The sequence below is a fragment of the Dama dama genome, chromosome X, assembly GCF_033118175.1.
Source record: "Dama dama isolate Ldn47 chromosome X, ASM3311817v1, whole genome shotgun sequence".
Classification (NCBI taxonomy): Eukaryota; Metazoa; Chordata; class Mammalia; order Artiodactyla; family Cervidae; genus Dama; species Dama dama.
Genome location: NC_083714.1, coordinates 23,683,348 through 23,710,203, shown reverse-complemented (window position 1 = coordinate 23,710,203; position 26,856 = coordinate 23,683,348). Strand labels below are relative to the sequence as shown.

General features: G+C 45.1%; 2 protein-coding genes across 2 annotated transcripts; both read right to left on the bottom strand.

Annotated features, from left to right (window-relative positions):
- Nucleotides 1-3,064: 3,064 nt before the first annotated feature.
- AKAP14 (A-kinase anchoring protein 14) lies at nucleotides 3,065-15,280 on the bottom strand. The gene is made up of 6 exons (XM_061137528.1): nucleotides 15,198-15,280; nucleotides 12,106-12,272; nucleotides 11,930-12,021; nucleotides 6,462-6,641; nucleotides 3,944-3,996; nucleotides 3,065-3,194 (listed from the first exon to the last, which is right to left on the bottom strand). The coding sequence occupies exons 1-6, from the start codon at nucleotides 15,212-15,214 to the stop codon at nucleotides 3,065-3,067; spliced, it is 639 nt and encodes a 212-aa protein (XP_060993511.1). The 5' UTR covers nucleotides 15,215-15,280.
- Nucleotides 15,281-23,824: 8,544 nt separating this feature from the next.
- NDUFA1 (NADH:ubiquinone oxidoreductase subunit A1) lies at nucleotides 23,825-26,816 on the bottom strand. The gene is made up of 3 exons (XM_061136193.1): nucleotides 26,623-26,816; nucleotides 25,258-25,347; nucleotides 23,825-23,969 (listed from the first exon to the last, which is right to left on the bottom strand). Exons 1-3 carry the CDS (start codon nucleotides 26,722-26,724, stop codon nucleotides 23,949-23,951), a joined length of 213 nt encoding a protein of 70 aa, XP_060992176.1. The 5' UTR covers nucleotides 26,725-26,816; the 3' UTR covers nucleotides 23,825-23,948.
- Between the last annotated feature and the right edge of the window lie 40 nt (nucleotides 26,817-26,856).

Sequence of the window (26,856 nt, the reverse complement as noted above, 5' to 3'; positions counted from 1 at the left end):
GGGTCTGGTTCAGTTTTGGAAAGTTACACTTTTCTAAGAACTTGTCCATTTCTTCCAAGTTGTCCATTTTATTGGCATAGAGCTGCTGGTAGTAGTCTCTTATGATCCTTAGTATTTCAGAGTTATCTGTTGTGATCTCTCCATTTTCATTTCTAATTTTGTTGATTTGGTTCTTCTCCCTTTGTTTCTTAATGAGTCTGGCTAATGGTTTGTCAATTTTATTTACCTTTTCAAAAAACCAGCTTTTAGCTTTGTTGATTTTTGCTATGGTCTCTTTTGTTTCTTTTGCATTTATTTCTGCCCTAATTTTTTAAGATTTCTTTCCTTCTACTAACCCTAGGGTTCTTCATTTCTTCCTTCTCTAGTTGCTTTAGGTGTAGAGTTAGGTTATTTATTTGACTTTTTTCTTGTTTCTTGAGGTAAGCCTGTAATGCTATGAACCTTCCCGTTAGCACTGCTTTTACAGTGTCCCATAGGTTTTGGGTTGTTGTGTTTTCATTTTCATTTGTTTATATGCATATTTTGATTTCTTTTTTGATTTCTTCTATGAGCAGATTTCATTTTAAACATTCTTAAACTTTTCAGTTTATTTTTTACATCTGTCATTCAGGTTAACTTCTCACTTTATCACTTTTTTATGGCTACTATTGACTTTTGACTTTGGGAAAAATGAAAAATTCTGGGACTATGAGATCATGATCTTTTTTTTCCCTTCCCTCCTTTTGTTCAAGTTTAGTTGTTAAGACATAGGAGGGAAGCAGGGAGGGGATAGTAGAAGTTTTGGCTGTTTTTGTTAAGGTTGTTTTGAACTGCATTATTATGTGCCTAAGATAAGTTTAAATTATCTGAATGATAGGGAATTTCAGGCTCTGCTGTTATAAAATGCCCTCTCTCCTTATAAGCTAACTTCCCAGATGACTCAGATGGTAAAGAGTCTGCCTGCAATGCAAAAGACCTGGGTTCGATCCCTGGGTCAGGACGATCCTCTGGAGAAGGAAATGGCAACCCACTCCAGTATTATATTAGTTGAAAGTATTTTTTTTAAGTTTTAAAACAGTGAAAGTATACTTGATATACTTTATTAAAGTATAGATTAAAAATTTACTACTTAACATATATTCTAGGAAAATGTCTACGTTTAACCCAGTTAATGAACTAAACAGCCAGTTGGCATGTGGCAACATTTATGATGACTGAATTTGAAGTGATTGTGATTTATCATCTTTGTTGCCTAGCCTAATATATCTATTATTTCCGAAAGTTGAAACTAGGTCCCAAATTTGTGAGTCATAATCTGTCCATTTCCCTGTGTGATAAAATGTAAATTTTTATTTCCCATCTAAAAATTTTATTCTCAGGAATTCCCCCAATAGTCCAGTGGTGAGGACTCTATGCTTTCACTGCCGAGGGCCCAAGTGCAATCCCTTGTCAGAGAACTGAGATGCCACAAACTGCAAAAGGGGGCCACATTTTTTTAAAATTTTTTTCTCTAAGAACATTAGTTTTTGTTACTAGTTCCTAGAGACTGAATGGGATTGTTCTCTGATTTTCATTCAGTAGGCAAGGTAGTTTAAATGCAACATTTGTTAAAAACTTTTTATTTTGTATTGGGCTATAGCTGATTAACAATATCATGATAGTTTCAGGTGGACCGCAAAGGGGCTCAGCCATACATAAACATTCTTCCCCAAATTCCCCTCCCATCCAGCCTGCCACATAACATTGAGCAGAGTTCCCTGTGCTATATGGTAGTCCTTGTTGGTTATCCATTATTAAATATAGCAGTGTATATGTGTCAATTCCAAACTCCCTAACCCTTACCCCCACCCTTCCCCCTAAATGTAACAATTTTGTGATATGTGAATATTATGGATTTCCATTGGATTCTCCTGTCTCCTCTACAGAGTAGATACTCAATAAATGCTTATTGAGTAAATGAAAGAAAATATATTAATTTATTTCAGAAATTTATCATATCTTTCATTAAGATTTTTTCAGTAAAGATCTGCCAAATAGCAGCTTCGGTAGATATTCTTTGGGAAAGAGGAGGGAAGAATAAAAGGGCTAAGAGTATTTTATTTTCAGCCCATTAGAGTTACTGCTTCAAGCTGTGTTTTAGTCACCTGAGCCATAAGTTAAATGGGAGGGCTGTTGTAATTGAAATATACTTTTTTGTTCTCCAAGGAGACTTACCTAGTTCTCCCACCTCCTCACCTGTTGCTCTGATAAGATTTTTCCCTCCTTTTCAATTTATTTCACAAATGTAACAGTTGAAGAAGAAGAAAGAAAAATTACCCACAGTTTTACCCCATCAATTGTCTTTAGTATTCTGTGTTCCTTTCAAGTGCTTGTCTACATAAATATGTATTCTGATATACCTTATAAGTAATCACTCGTAATTTTGTCTTTTGTGTTTTAAGATCTTGCAGCCAGGCAAGACAGCTTCACAGGGATGGTAGGAACAAATGATCTGGTGTGAGGATGGAAGAAGGCCAGAAATAGTAAGGGTGGTGATTGAACCTTCCCTGTTTCATCAAGCCAATCCTCAAGCCACCCTAGTGCCATCACAGTTGCAGTGGGCAGCATGCCCAGTTGCAGAGTTTCAGAATGTATTGTTTAACATTGAGGCTTAACTTGCATTAAATAAAGGGAACTGTGAGCAGGGAAACCCTTCAGACTGGTTATATTATGAGCTGTAGAACTGTTGCCATTTTTCTGTTCCCCAGTTGTGCCCGTGAAAGAGGTATGTTCAGGCTGGAGACTCAGGCTCAGATGGGGGAACGAAGAGCCAAGGACCAATCTCAGTTTGGTCTGACAGGTGAATTCAATCTACTCCCTAAACTCAGCTTTTGTATCTGTAAGACTGAGAGATACAGATAGTGATGGGAAAAACCTTTTGAAAATAGAAGACAACTTAGTGGTTACTCTGCTAATATAATGGAAGTTGCCAACTGGAAAATGAATGCAAAGAAAAACAATGCAGCTAGATTGTGTGCCACAAATTTATTAGTCAATAAATATTCTGTGGTTTGATGTACAGTATCATATTTTTAATATGCTCTGATTAGAAATCTCCTAAAATATTCTGGAAGACTCCAATACTGTTGAATTGGAAGATATTTGGATTTATTAAAACATATTTGGCCTCAATAATGTCCCTTAGCCATTTTTCTTGAAAGCGAATCATTCCTGGTCTGCAGAGGAAGAGAAACAAACACAACAAAAGCTTTTAAAGGGAAACAAAACACTGAGCCAGGGATCCATTGATTCCCTGTTTACTCTGTTATATTCCTAGTGAGCAAAATGCCTTTTGGGGGTGGGGACAAAGATTGTCTCCATTCCTTAGGCCCAGTCAATAAAAGGGTGAGTTTATATGTAAAGATTCTGTAAGAGAGCTGATGTACAAATAAAAGGAGTTATTGAATATTATTTATGAGTGAGTTCCATGTGATTGTGAAGTTCCCCATTGAAACAACAGACAGGACCTACTTTGGCCCCACCCTACTCCGGCAACTAACCTCAAGTTGCTAGTCACTGAAAAGCAAGACATTACAGATAAAATCCATTTTCTAGAACAAAAGCAGAATCTTACTTTCAGCCCATCTTAATGGAGTAGGTGGTCCAAAGAAGAAAAGTGACCATTAAATAAATTATCTGTCATTGAGGGCTTCCCAAGGTGGCTCAGTGGTAAAGAATCTGCCTGAAATGCAGGAGACTCAGGTTCAATCCCTGGGTTGGGAAGATCCCTGGAGAAAGATTTCCCAGTATTCTTGCCTGGGAAATCCCAAGGACAGAGGAGTCTGGAGGGCTACACTCCATGGGGTTGCAAAAGAGTGAGACATGATGTAGCAACTAAACAGCAACAACAAAACAGACCCACTGGCTTCTTGGAGTGTGATGACCTTGTCCTACTACCCTTTTAAAATCTCTAAATTTTCTTTACCTGTGAACTAATGAATGGCCCTCAAAGACATAAGAGACATCAATGGGTGTATCCTAAGAGAAAAAGACAACTGTCAGCCAAGACCAGTCATACCAACTCATGATTCTTTCCATTGCTACATGTATCCATAAATACAGTCTTTAATTTCTAGAATTCATCTTCCCTGTGAATTGGAGATCTGTGGGTGGTAGTTCTTTGTCACTTCAAACCTGTGTTCCCCCAAAAGATCTTTTAGGGAGTAAATACCTTAAGAGTCTCCATAAAATTGAAAATAAGTCAGGGGAGGCTGTGCTCTCATTACTAGGAGCATGAGGAAGTCATGTGCCCTCTTTACATGATCCAGTTTACTCAGCCAACAGTACCAACTTACCTTGTAGGGACAGCCTAAGAATGAAGCCATGTAGATGAACACGGTACAAAAACATTTTAAAAATGTCTTTTACAGTTATAATTCTGTCTCAGTGACCCCCATCCAGTGTCCCCTCCAAAATTATACTTGGAATTCTGAGCAAGAGCCTGGCTCCCAAGTCCTCTCTCTGTGTGGTCTCGTTTACCTCCAGAGCCTCCCTTTCCAATGTTAGAGCTTGCCAGTTAGCAAGATAGCTAATGGTGGACTGTATGACCAGGAGAAATGAGAACTCCTTATAGTCTACCTCTTTAGATCACTCCAGGTTCCAAACTCTCCAAATAGGTGAGTTTGTACTAGGATAGGATAAATATAGGACATGGTTGGCTCACTATGGTGTGGTTATCTATAAAGCCTTAGAGTCAGGAGAGCCTCAAATAGCTTGGGAAAGGATGAAGGCAAAGGGGAAGTAACACTTTTATGTCTCCTGTATTCCAGGCATCATGGTTAGTACCACCCTGGTTCTAAGGATCCTAACCCTGGATTCATGGGTGTCATTTGGACTCCTTTCACAGCATCTGTCAACATATTTCATATTCACAGTCAACCTAGTGGTGACAAGCAGTCATTCCTTCAAATACTCAGTGCCAACTATTTGCCAGGTCTTTACAGCAGCACCAAAATCCCTGCCTTCATGGAGCTTACATTCTGGTGGGGGTGCAGAGTATAACAAGGTAAGAAATTACATAGACGATCAGAAGATGGTAAAGTATTAGGGAGGGAAGGAGGGTTCCAGTCAGAGGGAACAGCAAGTACGGAAACCCTGAGGTGGGACTCTACCTGGCTTATTTGAGGAGTAGCAAAATCAGAGTGGCTGGAGCAGAGTAAGTGAAGGGGCAGGGGTAATGGGAAAGCAGAAATAACAAGGGACCAGATCACACAAGGCCTGTAGGCCCTCACTACTCAGGGTGTCGTCTGTGGATCTGCAGCATCAGCAGCTCCTGGGAGCTTCTTAGTAATGCAGAAGCTCAGACCTGCTGAATTTGAATTTTCCTTTTAACAAGATCCCTGAGTAATTCACATGCATTTTGAAGTTGGAGAAGCATGTTGGAACATTGGAGGTGTGACATAACTTCATTTTTCCAAGACTTCCTATGGCTGGCTGAAAAGAGACAGGATGCAGGTAAAGGTGGAAGCAGAAAGACTGGCTAGAAGGCTATTGAAATAACTTTGGTGAGGGATGATGGTGTCTTGGCCCAAGGTGGTAGAGGTGCAGTGGGAAGAGAGGTTTGGATTGAGCGCCTATTTTGAAGGTAGGGTCAACAGGATTTTCTAATGGATGTGACTGAAAAAGAAGAGTCAAGGAGGATGACAAGGATTTTGGCCATCAGCTGAGATGAGGAAGGCATAGGTAGGTCAGACTTTAAAAGGAAAATCAGAAGTTCAGCTTTGGATACAGTAAGGGAGATGTTTAAATATCCAAGTGACAGAAGTCTGGGCTGGAGACAGAAATTTGGGAATCATAAGCCAGAGGTGGAGCTTCCCTGGTGGTCTAGTGGTTGAGAATCCTCCTGCCAATGCAGGGGACATAGGTTCGATCCCTGGTCTGGGAAGATTACACATACTGCAGAGCAACTAAGCCCATGCACCCTAGGCCTGTGCTCCGCAATGAGAAGCCTGCACACCACAATGAAGAGTAGCCCCTGCTCACCGCAGCTAGAGAAAGCTCACACATAGCAACAAAGACCCAATGTAGAAAACATAAATTTTTTTTTTAAAAATAAGCTAGAGGTAGCATTTAAAGCCAGGAGACTGGATAAGATTGTGCAAGAAATGAGGATAGAGAAGATATCCAAAGGCTGAGTTTCGGGACATGCACACATGAGGAGGTCAGTGAGAGAAGAGACCAGAGAACCAGTAGAGTAAAAACTGGTCAATGAGGCAAGAGGAAAACCAGGAGAGAATGTTGTTGTTCTAGAAGCCAAATAGAACATTTCACAGAGGAGGGCGTGATCAGTGATGGCAAGTGCTACAGATGGGCTCCACCAGATTGAAGACAGAAATATGACTGTTGAGTTTCACAAGGAAGGGGCCATCAATGGCCTCGACATGCGAAGTCTCTTCTCATTGAAGTGTCACTGAAGGGAACAGGGCAGCCAAGGAAGCGCTTACCGGAGGTTTGTTTTTGTTGACCTTGATGGTGAAGTACACACTGGCAGTGATTTGGGCTATGGGTCTCCGAGCAGTTGGGATGCTCCAACGTACACAGTAGATGTAGTAGAAGCTGTGAAACACATCTTCCTTCCTTAAAAACTCTGTGTAGTGCTCCCAGCGGCCTTGATACTCCCAATTCTATTTCACAGGAGAGAAGAAAAAGCACACAGAGGAAGAAAAGCAGACTTGTGTTCAAGTCCTCTCAGTGCACCCCAACCTTTTTGGCACTAGGGACCAGTTTTGTGAAAGACAGTTTTTCCACGGCCAGGGTGGGGGGGATGGTTTGGGGCTGATTCAAGTGCATTACAATTATTGGGCACTTTTATTCCTAATCTAATGCCGCCACTGATCTGACTGGAGGTACCTACCGGTCTGTAGCCCACAGGTTGGGGACCCCTGTGATGAAGGCAGCACACAACAGTAGGGATTATAGCCCCACTTCTGGAATCCATTTCTAACCTTTTAGACTGACGTTCAAACTATAGTCAACTCTCACTTATCTCCAAGGGTAGAGGAGAGAAAAGGTGGAGCTAAAATGGGAAATAACCTAACAGTGCAGACATTGCTTGAGATTGGATTTTGGAGTGCAGGGGCGCACACTCAGGTGTGTGTAGATACACACTGCATGCATGTCCACAGTGACCTCCTTCCGGACCCTTACTTGGAAGGCAAGTTTGGTTAATTGGCAAGTAATTAGAAAGTGCTTAGAATATGTGTTCTGCTCACTCCAGGAGACCTAAATGTGTGACTAGGAAGTAATGAGGCTGGAACTTCCCTGGTGGTCCAGTGGGTTAAGACTTCACCTTCCAATGCAGGGGGATGCAGTTTCGATCCTTGGTCGGGGACCTAAGATCCTACATGCCTTGTGGCCCCAAACATAAGACAGAAACAATATTGTAACAAATTTAATAAAGACTTTTTAAAAAAATGAAAGTGATGAGGCTGATTTCATCACCTGTTTGGGAAAATCAGACTCACTTCATTGCAGCCCTAGGTGGTAAGTGAAATAAGATCAGAAAAGGAGGTCAGGATCATCCAGATGGCTTGGAGAAGCTTCCCCCTCCAAAGCACACACCTTAATAACACCTCAGGTCCACACAAGTCATGTTGCACCCTTGAGTCTCAGCACCAGGCCTTGAAAGCCGGAGATATTCATCAAGTTCAACAAACCCCCCTTACTCTGGCTGTTGAGGCACAGAAAGCTTCCAAATTGAAAAAGATCCTAAATTAAGATGAAGATCCACAGAAGGACGGGAGTAGGATTCTCTAACAATCCCAGTGATATCAGAAGAGAGTTTGGGAGGAGATGGTAAAAAGACTTCAGGCCTTCCTTTAAAAAAAATAAATATTGGGACTTCCTTGGTGGTCCAGTGGTTAAGAATCCATCTCCCAATGCAAGGGACATGGGTTTGATCCTTGATTGGGGAACTAAGATGCCACATGCTGCGAGGAACCTAAAGCCTGTGCGACTGCATACCACATGAAGAACCCGCATGCTGCAACAAAGACCCAGTGCAGACAATAATAAAAAGAAACAAAAACTGTAGGCTGGTCTTCTGCCTCAGCTGATTTTATTTCAAACTTAAACCCAGTTGGCTGTTAGAGTTGGCCAGAGAGGAACATCAGACTCTAAATTTCTTGAGATCAGGTCTCTGTGTTCTTACACAGATCATTATTCCTTTGAATGAAGGAGTCAACAGTCAACCCTATGAGGACCGTTGGACCATGCCTTTTATTTTCAACCTTTCTGTGTTATACTTGATACACTTTTTTAGGCCTAATGTTTAATCTGTCACAGAGACTTCTCTGATGGTCCAGTGGTTAAGACTGTACTTCTAATGCAGGGGGTGTGGGTTCAATCCCTGGTCAGGGACTAAGATCCCACATGCCTCTCTGCACAGCCAAAATATTTTAAAAAATAATCTGTCACACAGTCACAGGCTCTGTAGCATTGGAATGGTCCCTAAAGATCATCTAACAGAGCCCCTTGCTTTGCACATGAGGATCCCGGGACCTAGAAATAGGAAAGGACAAACCAAACAGCTGGAACTAGGACCCGGGCTCCCAGGCAGCCAGCTCAGTGCTCTCTCCACCCCATCAGATGTCTCAGCTCTAGGATATTCTAAAGCAGGCTTAGACACAGTAAGTTCAGCTGTCTCCATCAAGCCAGTCTCTTCCCATTTTTGTCTCTATGCTGTGAGTGTGTGTTATCCCATGTTTTGTCATTTTTACATAACATTGCTTTATATACTCACTTCCAGGAAAAGAGTATCTCATTGTGCTATTCTGCCATGGATGGCTTAGACAATAACATACTATTGGACACTCAAAATCAACAGGCACCTGGAAGTATATGCACAAAACTTATCCCTGGTAAGTGACATCTGAGGGAGTAGAACTGGATATTGTAGGGATAGAAGGGGGTTTTCATGTTCTACTTTGTGGCTTTTTGCTCACTGAGTTTTTTTTTAATAATGATATCTTAATTTTATTATGAAAATATTGTAAGTGTGTGATAGGCATGAGGGATTTTCCAGGTTTTCTTGTATAAAGAACTTCTTTGTGTATTCTTGGGACTTCTCGGTGGTCAAGTGGTTAAGACTCCATGCTGCCAATGCTGAGGGCATGGGTTCAATCCCTGGTCAGAGAACTAAGATCCCACATGCCGTGCAGTGTAGCCAAAAGATAAAAATAAATTTTAAAAATGTTTTTAAAAAGAACTGCTTTGTGTATCCTTGTTACTACATTGCATTGCTGAAGAAAATAAACCAGTGCTGCCCACTGGCAGTGTATAAGTGTACCCATTTTTCCCTCCCCACAAACACACAAGCCTTCTGATACCAGATTGAATCATTCTTATTCACATTGTAATACCTTAAAATCTTTTGAATTTGCATTTTTCATTGATAGTAAACTGTATTATTTTTGGCATCAAAAAGGACTCTTCCTATTACAGTGAGAAAAGTATATCAGATAGACCTACAGTCAAAACTTTATTTTGCTGATTAATCAGAAAGACTTTGGACAAATTGCCCAACCTCTGTGACCCTCAAGTTTCATCATCTGTAAAATGGGTACACTGAGGTACCCACACCCAGGTTTTTTGTGAGGATTAAATGAGATAATGAATGTGAAATGCTTAGTGGTGCTTCGCACATTGCAGTGCTCACTCAGCAAATGGTAATAACTCCTAATTTGCCATCCCCTGGTGTGTGGTGAACTCTAAGAAATCTGCAGTAAGCTTGAGAAAGCTTTCCATTAGAAGTGCCTGGCACTTAGATGGTAGACTTTACTTCTAGGGCTTGCTGCATTAGTAGGACTAGAAATGGTGGTTTTATGTCAGGAGTTACATAGAGCTGCTAGCTTTTCCATCACCTTCTACTTTCTAATTTGTCTCTGTCCTCACAACAGTCCTACCAATGAGTAAGACAAATACTTTGACTTAGCTTTTCATCTGTGAAGAAATAATGGCACAGAGAATAAATCTGTTCATATATTCAGCACATATTTATAGAGCAGCTCCTCTGGTGACTCAGCTGGTAAAGCATCTGCTTGCAATGTGGGAGACCTGGGTTCGATCCCTGGGTTGGAAAGATCTCCTGAAGAAGGGAACGGCTACCCACTCCAGTATTCCGGCCTGGAGAATTCCATGGACTATACAGTCCATGGGGTCACAAAGAGTCGGACACGACTGAGTGGCTTTCACTTTCACTACCATGTACCTGACCTTTCTAAGGCCTGGGGACATGACAGTGAACAAAAATCTCTGCCCTCATGGACCATGTGTTCTGATGGCGGATAAAGGCAATAGGGTAAATAAAATCTAATATCCTAGATAAAGCTGAGTTCTGATGGAAAAGAAATAAGTCAGAGGAGAAATGGGTGTAATTTTAAATCAGGTGGCCGGGAAAGGCCTCAGTGAGCATAAGGCATCTTAACAAAGACCTGAAGAGAGGGAAAACGTGACCCATGAGAGTAGATCTCAGGGGAGAGGGAACAGCAAGTGTAGAGACCCTGAGGTGGGAGCATGCCTGGCAGTTCAACTGCAAGTACAACTTGAGTGAGAAAGGGGACCAGGGAGAAGGTGGTAGGTGATGGAGTCTGAGCAGTCAGTTGGGGGGAGGCGGGGATGGAGACTCGGATCACATGGGGCCCTGTAGCCCAGGCAGGACTGACTTTTAGCCTTTTACTCGGGACCAGTAGGATCTCCAGAGGCACGTTTTCCTGCTTGTTCTCTGTCCCATTCAGTCTGATTCATAAACCCTGGGTGCAGCAAGCAGAACCTTTGGCCCAAACCCAAATGGAAGATGTTCTCCGAGTGGGAAGGCCCAAGGGGAACCAAAACTTTGCACCATTTGTCTTCATTGTCTTCCTGGTACCCCTTGCAATGGCAACAGCAGTCCTGCCGCTGGATCACAAATGGAGGGTGTGGAGTCCCAAACCCCTGACCTTTCCTCTTTCCCACTTGACTGGGGCCTTCCTGGGCCTGGGAAAGTGCCCTTAGGCCAGAAGGCTTGGATGGACTGACCAGAGGAACAGAGACAGCTGGACACTTCTTCCAGGCTCCGGGAGTTTGCCTCCACCAGTTTCACCTGGTTTCTCTTCCAAGGAAATAGAGCGAGTGGGGGTTTCAGACCAGTCTTCTTCCTCCACCCCGCCAGTATGCAAAGCAACCCAGGGCCTTCTTCCCAGAGCTGCCAGGATAAGCCCCACAAATAGGTCAGAGCCAGGACCAGGAGGAAAAAGAAAAGGAGTTAGGAGCATGTGCATCTGACTGTACAGTGAACACATTCCAGAGCTAAGTCAAAACACCTTGTGATCTCTCTACATCCCCTCTGTAGAACTCTAGAGCTGGGACTACAGAACCCCTGTTTTTAGAGAGGCATCTCCCTCCTTAGAAAGGAAACCACTCCCCAGTGGCTCAGTGATAAAGAATCTGCCTGCCAATGCAGGAGATGCAGGTTCGATCCCTGGGTTGGGAAGATCCCCTGGAGAAGGGAATGGCAACCCATTCCCATAATCTTGCCTGGGAGATCCCATGGGCAGAGGAACCTGGTGGGCTACAGTCCACAGGGTCGCACAAATCAGACACAACTTAACAACTAAACAACAATTCCTTCTTAGGCCATTAGGCCCCCATTTAGGGCAGTGGCATGGGGAAATTGCTTAGCTGAGAATATCTGATTTTCTTAGGGAAGTGTACAGTGAAGACAATACAAACACTGGGAAATACGATTGTGCTGTTCACCTTCAAAGACTATCCCATCTTGATTTTGAAATCCAGATGAGACAGTTTTTATTTATTCAAGTCGCCTGTGGTATCATCACTTAGGCTTTCTAGCAGGACTTCCAACTTTTCATCAAAGAGGAGTCTTTTTGTCATTCTTCGCCCTTGTGTGCAAAGCTGGAGTGGCCAAAGGACTTACCAAAACAAACTCCTCAACTTGCTTACGGCCCTTTTCTTCTGTGAATTCACCGTGGGTGATCCAGTCGATATTTCTGACGGGGTTTTCAGCTTCTGCAAACAGAGTATGAATGTATTAGTTACCTCCTAGTGGAGCACTACCTAATGAGACCATAGGCACCCAGACAGGTTTACTACCTTCTATAGACTTGATAGCAGCAGTGATGGCATCCTTGGCTAAAGTTTGAGCTATTTCTGTTATGTCTTGAGGGTCTTCTTTGGCCATTGCCTGGCTTGTGGAACCTTTATCCTCATTTGCTTCCTTCTCAAATTTGACTTTTTTGGTCACATTCATCTTCTTTTCACTGGAAAAAGAAACTCAAGAAGTTACTTGTGTGTGTGTGCGTGTGTGTGTGCACATATGCACATGCCTGTATAAACTCATCTTAAGTACAGACTATCTATTGAAGAATCACAAGACACAGGAAACAGTTGTTGCCTCTAGGGAGGGTATTAGGTGTTAGGGTAGGAGGGGTCTCGCTGTTTACCTTCTGTGCCTGGATGCTGAGATCCACTATTCCTGAAAACCAAGGATTTTCTGATTCTCATAACCATGAAGACTTAAGTCAAGGAAGGTGTAGCCAAATGATTCCTAACTTCCTTGTGGTTCTAACAGTATTGATTTCTAGTTGAGTCTTTATTAGAACTTCAACCCCCAGGTTTCCCTGGTGGCTCAGTGGTAAAGAATCCGCCTGCCAATGCAGGAGATGCAGGTTCGATCCCTGATCTGGGACGATCCAACATGCTGCAGAGCAACTAAGCTCCTGTGCCACAACTATCGAGCCTGTGACCTAGAGCCCAGGAGCCGCAACTACTGAGCCCATGTGCTGCAACTACCGAAGGCCCTAGAGCCTGTGCTCTGCAACAAGAGAAGCCACCACAGTGAGAAGCCCGTGCAGTACAACAAAGAAGAGCCCCCACTTGTAGCAACTAGAGAAAGCCTGTGCAGCAACGAAGACCCAGCACAGCCAAAAATAAATAAAATTATAAAACAACAACAACTTCAAACCCTGCTTTAGGCTACTGAGGGCATGTGGCTCTTTGAAGATAAAGTGAATTAAAAGGATTAGAGGCAGTACAGTAGAGGAGGGGTTTGCTTTTCAGTTTTTTTCCTCTTGGATTTTCCAGATATGCAATTATCTGTCAGAAACTATCTTTTCTTTTGCCATCTCTTTCCCTGCAATATATAAGTGTTAGCTTTGGGTAACACTTCCAGAAAAATGGAAAGGAAACGAGACAGTGGCTTCTCTTGCTTCAGGCTTCAAGGGGTGTGCTTTTTGGTGTGGCACCAGTAAGTATGATGCTGGCTCAGAGCTTGAAATTTGTTAAGAGAATATTTGTCTGCTCCTATTTTAGTAAGATGTTTGTGTGTGTTAGTCACTCAGTCGTGTCTGACTCTTTGAGACCCCATGGACTGTAGCCCACCAGGCTCCTCTGTCCATGGAATTCTCCAGGCAAGAATGCTGGAGTGGGTTGCCATTCCCTTCTCCATGGGATCTTCCTGACCCAGGGATCAAAGCCACGTCTCATGCATTGTAGACAGATTCTTCACCATCTGAGCCACCAGGGAAGTCCAAGATGTTTGTAAGAGATAATTAAATTTTTCCAACTGTGTTTAACACTTGTCCAGATTGTGGAAATTAGTTATCAGGACTTTACAGTCACAGAGCTATAAGTCTTTGCACATTTTCCATTTTCCCCCTTGAGTCTTGGAGTCTTTCTTTCCCTGCTGTGCTGAAGTCTCCTCACTGAGGTGCACTCACTTCTAGCATAGCTATAAACCCCCTGCAGGCAATCCCTGCTTGGCCAGTGCTGCCTGAAAGTGGCTCTCTCGCTCCTAAGGGAGCTATTTATTTCTCTATAAATAGCAACTCCCAATTTGGGGGGGTTAATGTGCCTCATTCCATTTGGCTCTCAGCATGGCTGTGAGATCATGGCTGGACATCTATCTTGTGCCTTCCAGGCCCACTTTCCCCACCTCCCCTGCTCTCCAGCCAGGAACACTGACCTGCTGGGACTGTAACAGTAGGCTGTCCCGTGCCCTCTGGCTTCCAGGAGGTGCCACACAGTGGGGAGATCAGGCTGAAAGGAGAGTGAGCTCCAGGCAGGTATTCCCCCGGGGCTCTCCGCCTCCCGGGTCACCCCTGACTGGCTGCCTGAGGAGGTGGCCACCAGTCCCAGGGCAGCTCGCTCACTTCTCAGTCTGGTGAGAGTAACCATCCTCTCCCCTCAACGTCATGGCCCCACTGTTACCAGCCCCAAGGAGCAGTCCTCACCCTCCTTTCCCTACCCTCTGCCCATACCTTTGTAAATATTCCCTTTACTTAATCCTTCTCTCCGACTTTCTGTGTGCCAGCAGTTTCCCCACTGGGGCCCTGAGTCATAAAAAGAGGGACTCTATAGTTACCACATGAACCAGGAAGCCAACCTCACATCAGGCCATCCAGCTCCACAGTCCACCTCTCCTCCACCCTGCCCTCCTCCCTCCCCTCGACGCTTCACAATGAGTGATGACCTCATCGCTGTGAGCCTCTTTCAAGAAGGTCATCCTTTGTTCCCTTTCTGGACATCATCACTGATCCCAGGCTGTGGTGCATGCTGTACTAGGCAATCCAGCTCCCCTGGCTGCAGTGGAGGGGTGGACAGGGTCATCCTTTGGGGGAAAACGGAATCTTCCCAGGCAGCCCATCCCAGAGTGAGGAGGGACTGAAGGGTCGGGGTAAGGGTGTCTGGAGGTCCTTAGCCCTCGAGAACTGGCTCTCCCACCCCGAGGCCCATGCCAGTTTGGCCAAAGCAGTTTGTCATAAACCCCATCCAGCAACATGATCCTTCAGAAAACGGCCCATTTGGCTACTTGGTCATTCGGTGACTTGACTTTCAGTAAATTGCCTCTTGATGAATTGACTGGAAGCCAAATCTGTGCCCTTCAAACCCAGCAAATTAGTTGGGGCCTTGTCTATAGAAGGACCCCAGGAGCCCTGTGCTCAGTGGGGTACAGGCCTCAGGAGGCAGTTCCCATCTTATCCTCACATGCCTGTGGACCACAGACCCAAAGCCTCCCTCCCACCGGCCTCACCTAGCTCTTTCTCCTCCTCCCCTTACTAATGTGAGGCCAGAAGGCAGAATGGCTATGAAGGGCCGGGGTCAAGCTTGAGGTGTGAGTGACAAATGGGGAAAACAAGTTCAGGCCCCTTTTGCAGAGCCCTCCCATCCTTCATAACCCTCAATACCTCTGTGACCGGATCATTTTATCCTGGATCCTCGTATGAAACAGCAGTGGTCTGGGAAGCCACAGAAAGAGTCGCTGGGCAGCTTTTCCCCTGGCTTCCCGGCTGGAATGTTTACACCTGCTACCAGGGCAACACCAATTTCAGCCAACAGGAACCAAAGCCCAAATGATTGACTTCTTCTGTTAGTGAGAGGGCGGCTAGTAGGGTCACAGCAGCAGTCTGAGCTGTGGATCAGGACTAGGCTGTCCTGTCCACGCTAGCTTCCCCTCAGCAGGTGGACTTGCAGGGCTGCGCAGGAGTAGGGAGCCTCGCAGCTGTTATATACTGGGAGTCCTTATTGTGTGCCAGTCACTGGGAAGTGCTACATCACAATAGCCCCAAGAAGTAGGTGTTGGTGTTTTCATTACAGTTGAGCAGGGGCACAGAGTGTATTACATAAGTTGGCTAAAACTCAAACCCAGAGCTGTCCGCCTTCATTGACTGAGCTTTCACTTATTTATTCCCAACTTCTGAGGTTAGGATCTCCCTTGTGTGCCCGATTGTTTTCAAAGATGTCTTTTATGAATCCAGGATGAGCTTATATTGTAATGGTTATCAGCACATACCCAGGAACAATTTACTTAACATTTCTTAGTTTGTCTGTAAAATGGGGATGACAGTGCCTGCAGAATCCTCTTAATGAGGATCAAATCACAGTTTTACAGAAAAGGCTGAGAACAGTGCTTGGTACATCAGAGTCAAGGCAGGAGGAGGGCTCGTGTGGACACTGCCATTGGGGAGCACAGAGGCTCCTGAGCTATGAAAACGCTGGATGATGAGGACCTGCCTGGGTTCTGTTTGTTGATCTGACTCCCATACAGCCCATCAGACCAACTGCCATGAACCTTCTAGTGCCTCAGCAGGCCCTGATCCACAGCCCTGCCCTCCTCCTGGGTTCCCTGGGAGAAAGAGGGGGAACTGGAAACACTGGGCAGGGTCGCAGCTGCACTCCAAAAGGACAGAGCTCCAGCCGCCTGTATGCGGCAGGGGCGGCAAGACCTAAGAAGCCCCGGGACCACTGGTGCGAGGCCCAGGGTGAGCATGGAAGGGTGGGCAGTGGGATTCTTAACTGCCCAGAGGAGACGTGCAATCCACCAATGAGACGCTCTTAGAAGGTAAAATGTTCTTAAGGGGGAGCCCGGAAAGATTTCCCAGCTGATTAGAAAGGCTCCTCTTTGAAGCAGAAGCTTCAAGTGGGTGGCCAGAATGACACCGTTTACCCCCAGCCAAGCCCCTCACTGAAGCGACAAATTCTGGCCTCTGGGCCTGAGAGCTTGAGAGACCTTTTGAACCCTCATCAGCCATGAGGACAGGGACTTCCAAACCATGCCCTCCTCGGATGCCTCCTCCCCAGGCGGCGCCGCAGAAGAGTGTTGAGAGGGCCGGGGTGGGGGTGGGGGTTGGAAGTGGGGGCGCAGATGGGAGAGAAGCAGGTGGGGCAGGAGGAGAAGGAGCAGGAAATAAGCCTCTGGCAGCTCCCCTCTCACACACCCCCGTCCCCAAGCTCTTGCCCTGGAGGGGGGGCCGGGCCCCGGGAGGGTGGGGCAGCGCCTGCTCCAGCCGCGCGCCAGCCTGTGCCTTCGAGAACTTGGAGCCCGTGTGCAAAGACATGCCCCGCGGCCCCGCTCGCGGCCCTTCTAGACCCTGTGGGCAGCCTGGTGAGTGTGCGCGGTCTGCTCACGGGGGGCCTTGGACACGGGGTCACACGGGGTCAGAAACGCGCCGTCTCCGGCTCCGGCTTCGTCCCTTGCTCCAGCCAGGGGAGGGAGAAGGGGCAGGGCCTCGCTTGCCCCGCGTGTGGAAAGTGGAGTGAATTGGTACCCAGGGTGCGGTGCTCAGTAGGGGGTGTTGTTTGGTCGCTGTCAGCTTCTTCCTGACTTGAGGACAGTTAGGGGAGGAATAAGTTGGGGAGGGGGGCAGAAGCGGGCAGGGGGTCCCGCAGGGGCAGTAGACATCAGTACAGGAGAAAGGACAGCCACACCCTGGGCCTTGGTTTTTCTTCCTTCCCACCTGTAACCTGTTGAGGCTTGTCCCAGGCCACAGGTGCGAGGTCTTGCAACAAGGCCACAGAATTGAAGCCCAGAACCAAGGACACCTCCCAAGCTGACTGAGCCCCTTTGTAATGGTTGCCAAAAGCCCCCCTAATCCTCACTAACAAGTTCCTGACTCCCAATTAGGCCAAGGTGCCCACTCCACTAAACACCCCATAGCGCCCCAACCCATCACCTATTGCCAGCCTTCCAGCAGGAATTTTGTCTTGAGGCTATAAAAATTGGCTATTAACTCACGAAAACTGTCAGCTTTCTCTCCTCTGTCAGGAGGTCGTCCCACTGTATTCACAGCACCCACATTATCTCTGCTCTTTGTTCTTAGTAAAAACTCACTCCCTTCTGAAAAGTCCTGTGTCTGGAAATTCTTTTCCAACCCGCGATCAGACAGCCTCAACATAGCCCTTCGTTTCCTCTAAGCTCCTGCCCTCACCTCTCCTGGTACCTTCAGCCTGTCACCCCCTTCCCTTGTTTATCTTCTTACTCCCCCAACCCCGGCCGATGTCCCACAAGGCTGTTCTCAGAGATGAAGCTCATGCTATATGCTGACGATCCCCTGGCAAGTGATCCCAGTCAGCTAGCACGGGTCTTCTGAGGACTGCAAGGCCCTGAGGTGAAGTGAAGCTGAAACAAGTTTCCCACCCTCAGTGCACCTACAGTCTAGTTGGGAGGATAAACTGTGCTCACCTGACAAGAGAAGCAGTGAGTCAAATGTAGCAAGGCACCATGGGTTTGGGCAGCTTCTCAGCAAGTGTGGCTGATGACTTCACTTCCACCGTAAAAGGCCTGACTAGACTGTCCCCAGAAGGGAGAGGAGGTGATAGGAGCCCAGGGCCTTTCCTAAATGGAGGGCTGTTCTTCATCCATAAAGGCCACACACCCTGCGTACTGTGCCTGTCAGCCCCAGGTGGGCAGACCCCTGAGAGCTGTGATGTCACAAAGACCTCTTGCAATATTCCAGCGGTCCTTGAGCATGCAGGTCTGCCATTGCGGGAGTGCCTCATTGAACAGCTTCCTGCTCAGAACACAAGTCCTATGGCAGAACTGTTCCCAGATGGCTGGCCTTTTGATGGGGATGCCTAGATGGTCATTCCCACATTGGGCAGCCCTTAACAGACACTGGATGAGAACTCCAGAGTTGCCCTAGAGACCTGACCCAGCTTGACCCAAAGACTAGGCTCTTAAACTTAAGAGATGGGAGTGGGCTTCTGGGGGCCTGCACTGTTTTCTGGCCTCTAGAAACAAAGAGTATTAAGCCTAAAAGGAAAACAATCTGTCTGCTAAGTGAAACAGACATTCCCCAGCCATGTAGTAGGTGGCACATAGGGGGACAGGCAGGTATGCCAAAGAAAATCTTAAAACACACAGGAAAGATTCTTGTTTTCTTGGGGGCAAGTGACACTCCGTGTTTCCATTGTCTTCCCTTTTCTCCTACTGCCTTCGGCATTACAGTTCTTTGGTGTCATAACTGAAATTGCATAGTTGTTGAACTTACCTGGTGGCGCAATGGATAAGAATCCCCCTGCTGATGAAGGGGACATGGGTTTGATTCCTGGTCCAGGAAGATTCCACAGGCTACGGAGCAACTAAGCCTGCAAGCCACAACTACTGAGCCTTCATGCTGCAACTACTGAAGCCCGTGTGCCCCAGAGCCTATGCTCTACAACAAGAGAAGCCACTGCAATGAAAGCTTGTGCACTTCAACTAGACAGTAGCCCCTGCTTGCCACAACGAAGACCCATTTAAGCCAAAAATAAAAAAGTTAAAAAAAGAAATTGCATACTTGTTTGTAAATTTTATTTCCCGACCACACTCTAACCCATATAATTGATTTCTCCATGTTTTCTGGAATTGAGGAAGACACCTGCTACGAAACAAAACAACAGATGAAACAAAATGTCTGCAAACAAATAAAGCAGTATTTACATGGGTTAACACAAGTCAGATCTGCTAGGCCATTTTCTCAATGATGCCCTGAAAAGAACAATTAGGTCTTTAGTCCTCAGTCAAGATTTGTGGAAATCCCCAAACTGGTGATTTGGCTCTTTATTGCCAAAGAGACTTTGGGGGTGGCCAGCAGCATCAGACACAGAGGACACACAAATATACCAAAGAAACCTTTAACGATGAAAGATTATGCAAACATAGCCTTGGATTGATTCTTTCCAGAAATGTCCTCATCTTTTCTTTTCTCAACCGTGCACCAAACTGTGAAGGTCCTAAGAACATTCTCCTCCCCAGCTCAGACTCTACTCCAGCTTCATCTGGGAAGCATAAGAAGAGCATATCCCAAAAAAAGCATTCCCGAGTATGCCAACCTCAGAGGTGAGCTATTTGGTCAGGAGTATATGGATGTGGCGGGGGGAGGAAGGCAGCATTATACCAGCACACAGAGACTCAAATCAAGAAGTTGAATGCTAGTGTCTTTCAAAGTGAAAGTCACTCAATCATGATCAATTCTTTGTGACCCCATGGACTACACAGTCCATGGAATTCTCCAGGCCAGAATACTGGAGTGGGTAGCCTCTCCCTTCTCCAGGGGATCTTCCCAACCCAGGGATCGAACCCAGGTCTCCCACCTTGCAAGCGAATGCTTTACCAGCTTAGCCACCAGGGAAGTCAATGTCTTTAGACACACAAAATCTGCATCAACACACTTGGGAAAGAAAAACCTCTATAATAGTTCCATATGTCTTGTGTGTCACAAAAGTGTGAAAGTACAAAAGTGTAGTAGAATAATTTTGAGTTCTCAGGTCACAAAAGCATCAGAATGATGTGAAATCTTGAAAACCAAGTGATGTTTAAGTCTCCCCCTCACCCTGAAGTTTCCTGCTGAGGACGACCAGCTTCAGTCCCATCCAGTCACCACCTTCCCCTGAAACAGAGCAGGCAGCATCTACCTTGAGGGGTAAACCAGGACCTGGGTTCACACAATGGCAGGAAAATTGCATCTTTCTCTCTTTCAGAACACAACTTCAGAGCAATTCGTGTCCTTATCAAGGTTAGTACCATCTTTGCTGCAGTGTTCTGTGAACCCCCAGACTGTAATCGCTGGTTCCAAGAGAGAAGCCAAGACTGCTGCCACTGCCTACTCCTGGTTACACACTGGGTCTGAGGATCCTCCCGACACCACATTTGGGTGACTTTGGGGGAGCTGGGGGCAGACTAGACAGCTTCCACAGGCACAAGGCCATCCAGTTACAAACTACTCCACAGACACGATGTCCTGATAGCCAGAGATACCCAGGGATGGGTGCAGAGCGCCGACCATCCTCCCTTAAAAGATAGGAGATCTGAGGCTCAGAGTAGTGAAGTGACTTGCCTGAGGTCACACAGCTGACAGGGGGCAGAGCCTCCTGATGTGCTGGTACCCTTGGTGTTCCCAGTCTCCACAGCCTTTCGGAAAAGAAACGGTTTGTTCTTCGCCCTTCTCCACCTGAGATGCGTCACTTGTGGTGAGGTGGGATACACCTGTGGGAAAACAAAAGTCTCCGAGGATGGGATACAGTTCAGGTTTACAGATGAGCGGAGGGAGAACCCGGGCTTCTCAAGTGATACCAGTGGTAAAGAACCCACCTGCCAACGCAAGAGACGTAAAGAGACGCAGGTTCAATCCCTGGGTGGGGAAGATCCCCTGGAGGACGGTATGGCAACCCACTCCAGTATTCTTGCCTGGAGAATCCCATGGACAGAGGAGCCTGGCGGGTTACAGCCCCTGGGGTTGCAGAGTGGGACACAACTGGAGCAACTTAGCATGCACGCACGAGGGAGAATCTGGGATCCGAACTTGAATGAAAAAAGGACGAGGAACAGGAGGAAGAAGCCATGTTGCTTGATGGAGACCTGGCTGTTTTCAGGGTTTCTCAGTCTCAGCAGTGTTGATGTCATCATGGACTTCTTTTTTTTTTTTTTTTATTAGTTGGAGGCTAATTACTTCACAACATTTCAGTGGGTTTTGTCATACATTGATATGAATCAGCCATAGATTTACACGTATTCCCCATCCCGATCCCCCCTCCCACCTCCCTCTCCACCCGATTCCTCTGGGTCTTCCCAGTGCACCAGGCCCGAGCACTTGTCTCATGCATCCCACCTGGGCTGGTGATCTGTTTCACCATAGATAGTATACATGCTCTTCTTTTGAAATATCCCACCCTCACATTCTCCCACAGAGTTCAAAAGTCTGTTCTGTATCTCTGTGTCTCTTTTTCTGTTTTGCATATAGGGTTATGTTGGTGGGAATGCAAACTAGTACAGCCGCTATGGAAAACAGTGTGGAGATTTCTTAAAAAACTGGAAATAGAACTGCCATATGACCCAGCAATCCCACTTCTGGGCATACACACTGAGGAAACCAGATCTGAAAGAGACACGTGCACCCCAATGTTCATCGCAGCACTGTTCATAATAGCCAGGACATGGAAGCAACCTAGATGCCCATCAGCAGATGAATGGATAAGGAAGCTGTGGTACATATACACCATGGAATATTACTCAGCTGTTAAAAAGAATTCATTTGAATCAGTCCTAATGAGATGGATGAAACTGGAGCCCCTTATACAGAGTGAAGTAAGCCAGAAAGAGAAAGAACATTACAGCATACTAACACATATATATGGAATTTAGAAAGATGGTAACGATAATCATGGACTTCTAAAACCGCCCTGGGAGGGCCAGCCCCTGCACTCAGGCTGTTGAGGAGCGTTGCCAGCCTCTGGCCACTAGATGGCAGTAGCATCTCCCCAGACTCCCCGGGAGATGGTGAGCCTGTCTCCAAACTTTTGCCCACTGTCTTTTTTTCTCCCCACAAATATTTCACTTAAGTGTTTCCCAAACAAAGGGTAGGGCCATCGTCTTCCCAACAAAGGGTAGGGCCATCGTCTTCCCCTCCCTTCTGAAAGCGTATGGCTTCCTCTAACCTTTTTCAAAGTCTTTTCCTAGTGACGATTTCATTTGACCCTAGAAATAATGATGGCAGCCTGGTAAATATAATTTCAAAAAAGAACCATTCTTCCAAACAAGTGACAGAGGTAAAATATGTGTCAAGTGTTACCATCACAGAAGACAGAAGAACATGTGTTTATTTTTCTACGTGCACAGAAACCCTTCAGGGTAGTGTGACAGTGGGGTAGGTGATGGGCAGGTAACTGGAACAAAGTCTTTTCACTGAATAACTTCTATTGTTGGATTTTTGAGCTATGTATGGTATCTATTTTAAAAATTAAAGATAAAGAATAAAACCGTATGTATAAAATCAGCTAGAAGGATGCCTTGTACAGGACAAGGAATATAGCCCATATTTTATAACTATAAATTGAGTATAACCTTTAAAAATTGTGAATCACTTTGTTGTATACATGAAACATATCATATTGTACATCAACTGTACTTCAATCAAAAAGGTAATAAAACCAAATGAATGGCATTGTCAACCAAACGTCCTTTCAACTGGCCTTAAAAGCAGGTGAGTAGTGAATCTGAGGTCAGTAGCCAGATCACATCTGTCAGAGCTGCTGTAAGAAAACCCTTCTGGCTAACTGCACTTTCAAAAAATCAAGAGAAACACGGGCTGCTCCCTTCGAGGCAATGGCACCCCACTCCAGTACTCTTGCCTGGAAAATCCCATGGACGGAGGAGCCTGGTAGGCTGCAGTCCATGGGGTCGCTAAGAGTCAGGCACGACTGAGCAACTTCACTTTCACTTTTCACTTTCATGCACTAGAGAAGGAAATGGCAACCCACTCCAGTGTTCTTGCCTGGAGAATCCCAGGGACACAGGAGCCCGGTGGGCTGCTGTCTATGGGGTCGAACAGAGTCGGACACGACTGAAGTGACTTAGCAGCAGCAGCAGCCATTACCTTCTCCAGGGGATCTTCCTGACCCGGGGTTGAACCTGCATCTCCTGCACTGGCAGGTGGATTCTTTACCACCTGGGAAGCACCGGATAAAAGATGGAGAAGAAAGGTAACTTAATTTTCTCACCTAGAGGTTCCCTGGTCACCTGGGGTGTTGATCTGTACACACGGATTATCACCTTCTTCACAGTAGTTACACCTTTTCAGATCTTAATATTATCTGGTTACCTTTAGCACTGGACATGCAATTCTTTATTTCAAATACATTCATTTTAATAAACATAATCATTGTTGCTGCTCTACATAATAAGCTAAAATAAGAATCAACACTTAAGTGACTACTATATGTGGATACAGGGTGCACGGACGATGAAGGTGCAGTCTGGAATTTTAAGCATATAGGGATTCACCCAGAAAAGGAAAGAGGAAAAAAAAGTACTACTTTTTCTGTATTCTTCTAGCAATCTCCGAAGAAACACTGTTTTCCAATATTTTAATATCTACTACAAGAGTAGGAACTACCTTTGTGACACATAATGCGCTGGGCAGTTATTGGTGCTTGGTGTATATTACAGCTGTAATTTTACAAGCCTCGGTTGCCTTCTAGTTTTTTTTAAGTGATAATGCTATATTGGGTAGACGTCTTGATCTTGGGTAGTACTGTTTTAAAAAGTAAAGAAAACCTCTGATTTTTTATTTTTATTATACACTACAAAATACAATGCATGCTACACAATATGCCGCATAATCTACTAGCAGAGATAGAAGAGCATGACTGAGTTGTTCTTCATCAACCAGGAAAACGTTTCCTTAATCAATGTTCTCCAAACCCTGAAAAACAGTTTAAAAAGGAAAATGAGAGAATTCTGTTCCTCTCAAAGATGTACAATGACTCCCAGAACCTGTAATGATTCCTAGTTTTCATTTTCTGACAGTAACAAATATATCACTTTAAACTGTTTTATAAAACAACAGCCAACATCAGGAAGAGATGATTAGCCTTATTCTACTTTTTTACAAATGAAAAAAATTAAAAAAAAAAAAACAATGGAGGCTCAGCCAGGTTAAAAGTCCCTTGCTTAAGTCAGTCAGGAAGTAGTAGAGTCAAGTTCAGGGACCACTCACCCCCTCTAGAACTTTTGCCCTGTAAGCATGACACTGTTCGGAAGACCATTCTATCACACTCAGTTCACAATCAAATGCTTCAGAAACTACAGAGTAAAAGTGTCATCAGTGATGGCATTTCTTCCAGGTTGTTAAAATAACACAGTCCAGGTATTCTGTTTCTATTACAGGAATAATCTTTTTAAAGAATGAGGACGAACTCCTACAACATATAAGAACATACTATTAGGCCGAACCATATGAAAATGCTACTGCTTGACCATTTTTGACCCACAAAAAAAAATCATTTCGTGATTCAGTCAAATATAAATTATAGTAATTCTTTAATGTATTGGTGCATGAATTGGCAAACCAATGGAGTATAGAAGAGTACATTAGTGAAACAGGCCCATGTATATATGGATATTTAGTTTACTAGAATGGTATCTGAAACAAACAAAAAAATTGACTGTTCTATAAGATAATTCTGACAACTGGCTGTTTCTTGGAAAAAACTAAAGTTAAATCCTTGCTTCACATTATACCCCCAAATGACCTGTAGACAGGTCAGAGTACTAACTGTAAAAAAGGGGAAAGGATTGTTAATTGTATTTGGAGAAACTGTAGAAATATTTTTTAGAATCTTGGATATGAAAGTCCTTTGTATCAATGTAAACTATGATAAACAGAACATCCATATTAAAAATCTATCTGATGAAAGCCAGGATAAAGTAAAAAAGACGGCAGACAGAAAAATATTTGCCACATATAAAAGAGACAAAAAATTAACATCTGTAATGTATAATAAGAACCTCTATAAATCAAAAAGAAAAAAGACAACAGAACAAGAAAGGATATAAGCAGACAATGCAGAGAATAAGATGATCATTAATATGTAAAAGGCACTGTGCTACTTTAATTTGCATTTTCCCAGTCTGCTGTAAGCCCTTTGGCAAAGCGTTAACCAGAATGCTTCTCAACCCTGACAGGTGGGCTAGCATCAGAGCCATCTTACCTTTGACACATAGTAACGGTTTACTCCAGAGACACGCCTATCTCTTTCCATCATATACCACTGATATGAATAGTGGGCAATCCTTTTTTCCTACAATGAAAGGAAATCATTATTGCAGTTTATAAAGGTGAGTGAGCCAATAGAAAGATATTAGAACTTTAATTAATAAGTGACATTCCAGAAAAATGGAATCATCACTCATATAAAAACCAAATTAAGACAGAATCTTAAACAAAATCAGACCACTAAACTTTAGAAATAAGACAGTAACCATGACTTCTTACACATTCTGTTTTAACCAGCATCATTTTTTTCCTTTTCTCTTTTTTTTTTTTTTTAAGTCATGACTACTTGTTCCTTTTGGGGACGCTGGGATGAAACAACAGCGGTAGGTCACAAGTGAAAGACGATCACAAAACCAGAAACCAAATACATTGATACTTTAGAGTTAACGTAAAGAACTAGTTAGAAAAATCACAATCCTAAAGTGAAAACCAGGAGCTTGAGCTAAATTCCTAAAGGCTTGCAAGAGAAAGTGGGGGATAAAAAAAAATGTCAAGGTAAAAAAATTAAGGGGAATTCCCTGGCCGTCCAGTGATTAGGACTCGGCGCTTTCACAGCCAGTTGCTCGGGTTCAATCCCTGGTGGAGGAACTGATATTTCGCAAACAGCGTGTCAAGCCCCCCCCCCCCCCAAAAAAAACTAATTAAATCAAGGTTAGGAAAAAGTGAAAAACGAGAAGCTACCGAGATATGGATGCGAAAAATTAAAATCCAGCCAGAAAGGAGACTTGGGGTGGAGGCAAGACTAATTGACGCCTCTCTGCCTAGGTAGGGCTTCACTGGCGGTTCAGACGGTCAAGAATCTGCCTGCAATGCAGGCGACCCGGCGTTCGATCCCTAGGTCGGGAAGATCCCCTGGAGAAGGAAATGATAACCCACTCCAGTATTCTTGCCTGGAGAATTCTATGGACAGTGGAGCCTGGCGGGCTACAGTCCATGGGACTGCAAAGAGTCGGGCACGACTGAGCGACTAATACTTTCTATTTTCTTTCTCCTCTGCCTAAGAATTTGGACTTGACCTCTTTTAATCTCCTACCTTAACAGCCCCCAGTCTCTACTCCACCCTCCAGCCCTGGCTTCACCCAGTAACCTTACTAAATCCTTACTAAAGTGGAACACGGTTCCGGACGGGTTTCGATCCGCAAGTCTACGTTTTCAGGCAATAAAAAAAAACTGGCGAGAACGGATCTCAGTATTCCCCATCTCGGAGAGAGCCTCCGGGTCCTAAGGGCCTCCCGACGCCCCCATCCATTACGTAACGGCAGCGATGGAATCAGCCGCCGGGCCGGAGAAGCCGCCTTACCTTGCCCCCGTTACTGAACCTGTGGATGCGCGCGGTGGCCATTCCCGGGATGAACAAGCACACGCCCATGACAGCGATCCCGGGGAGAACCTCGAACCACATCGCGACGCCGTTCCCGAGGCCAAACACTCCCTTCCAGGTCCCTTAAAGGTGACCCGGCTTCGAGCTCTTCCGGGTAAGCTCCGCGGCTGCGCGCGAGTGGGGCCGAAGTCACGTAAGCCGCCAGAGGAAGCG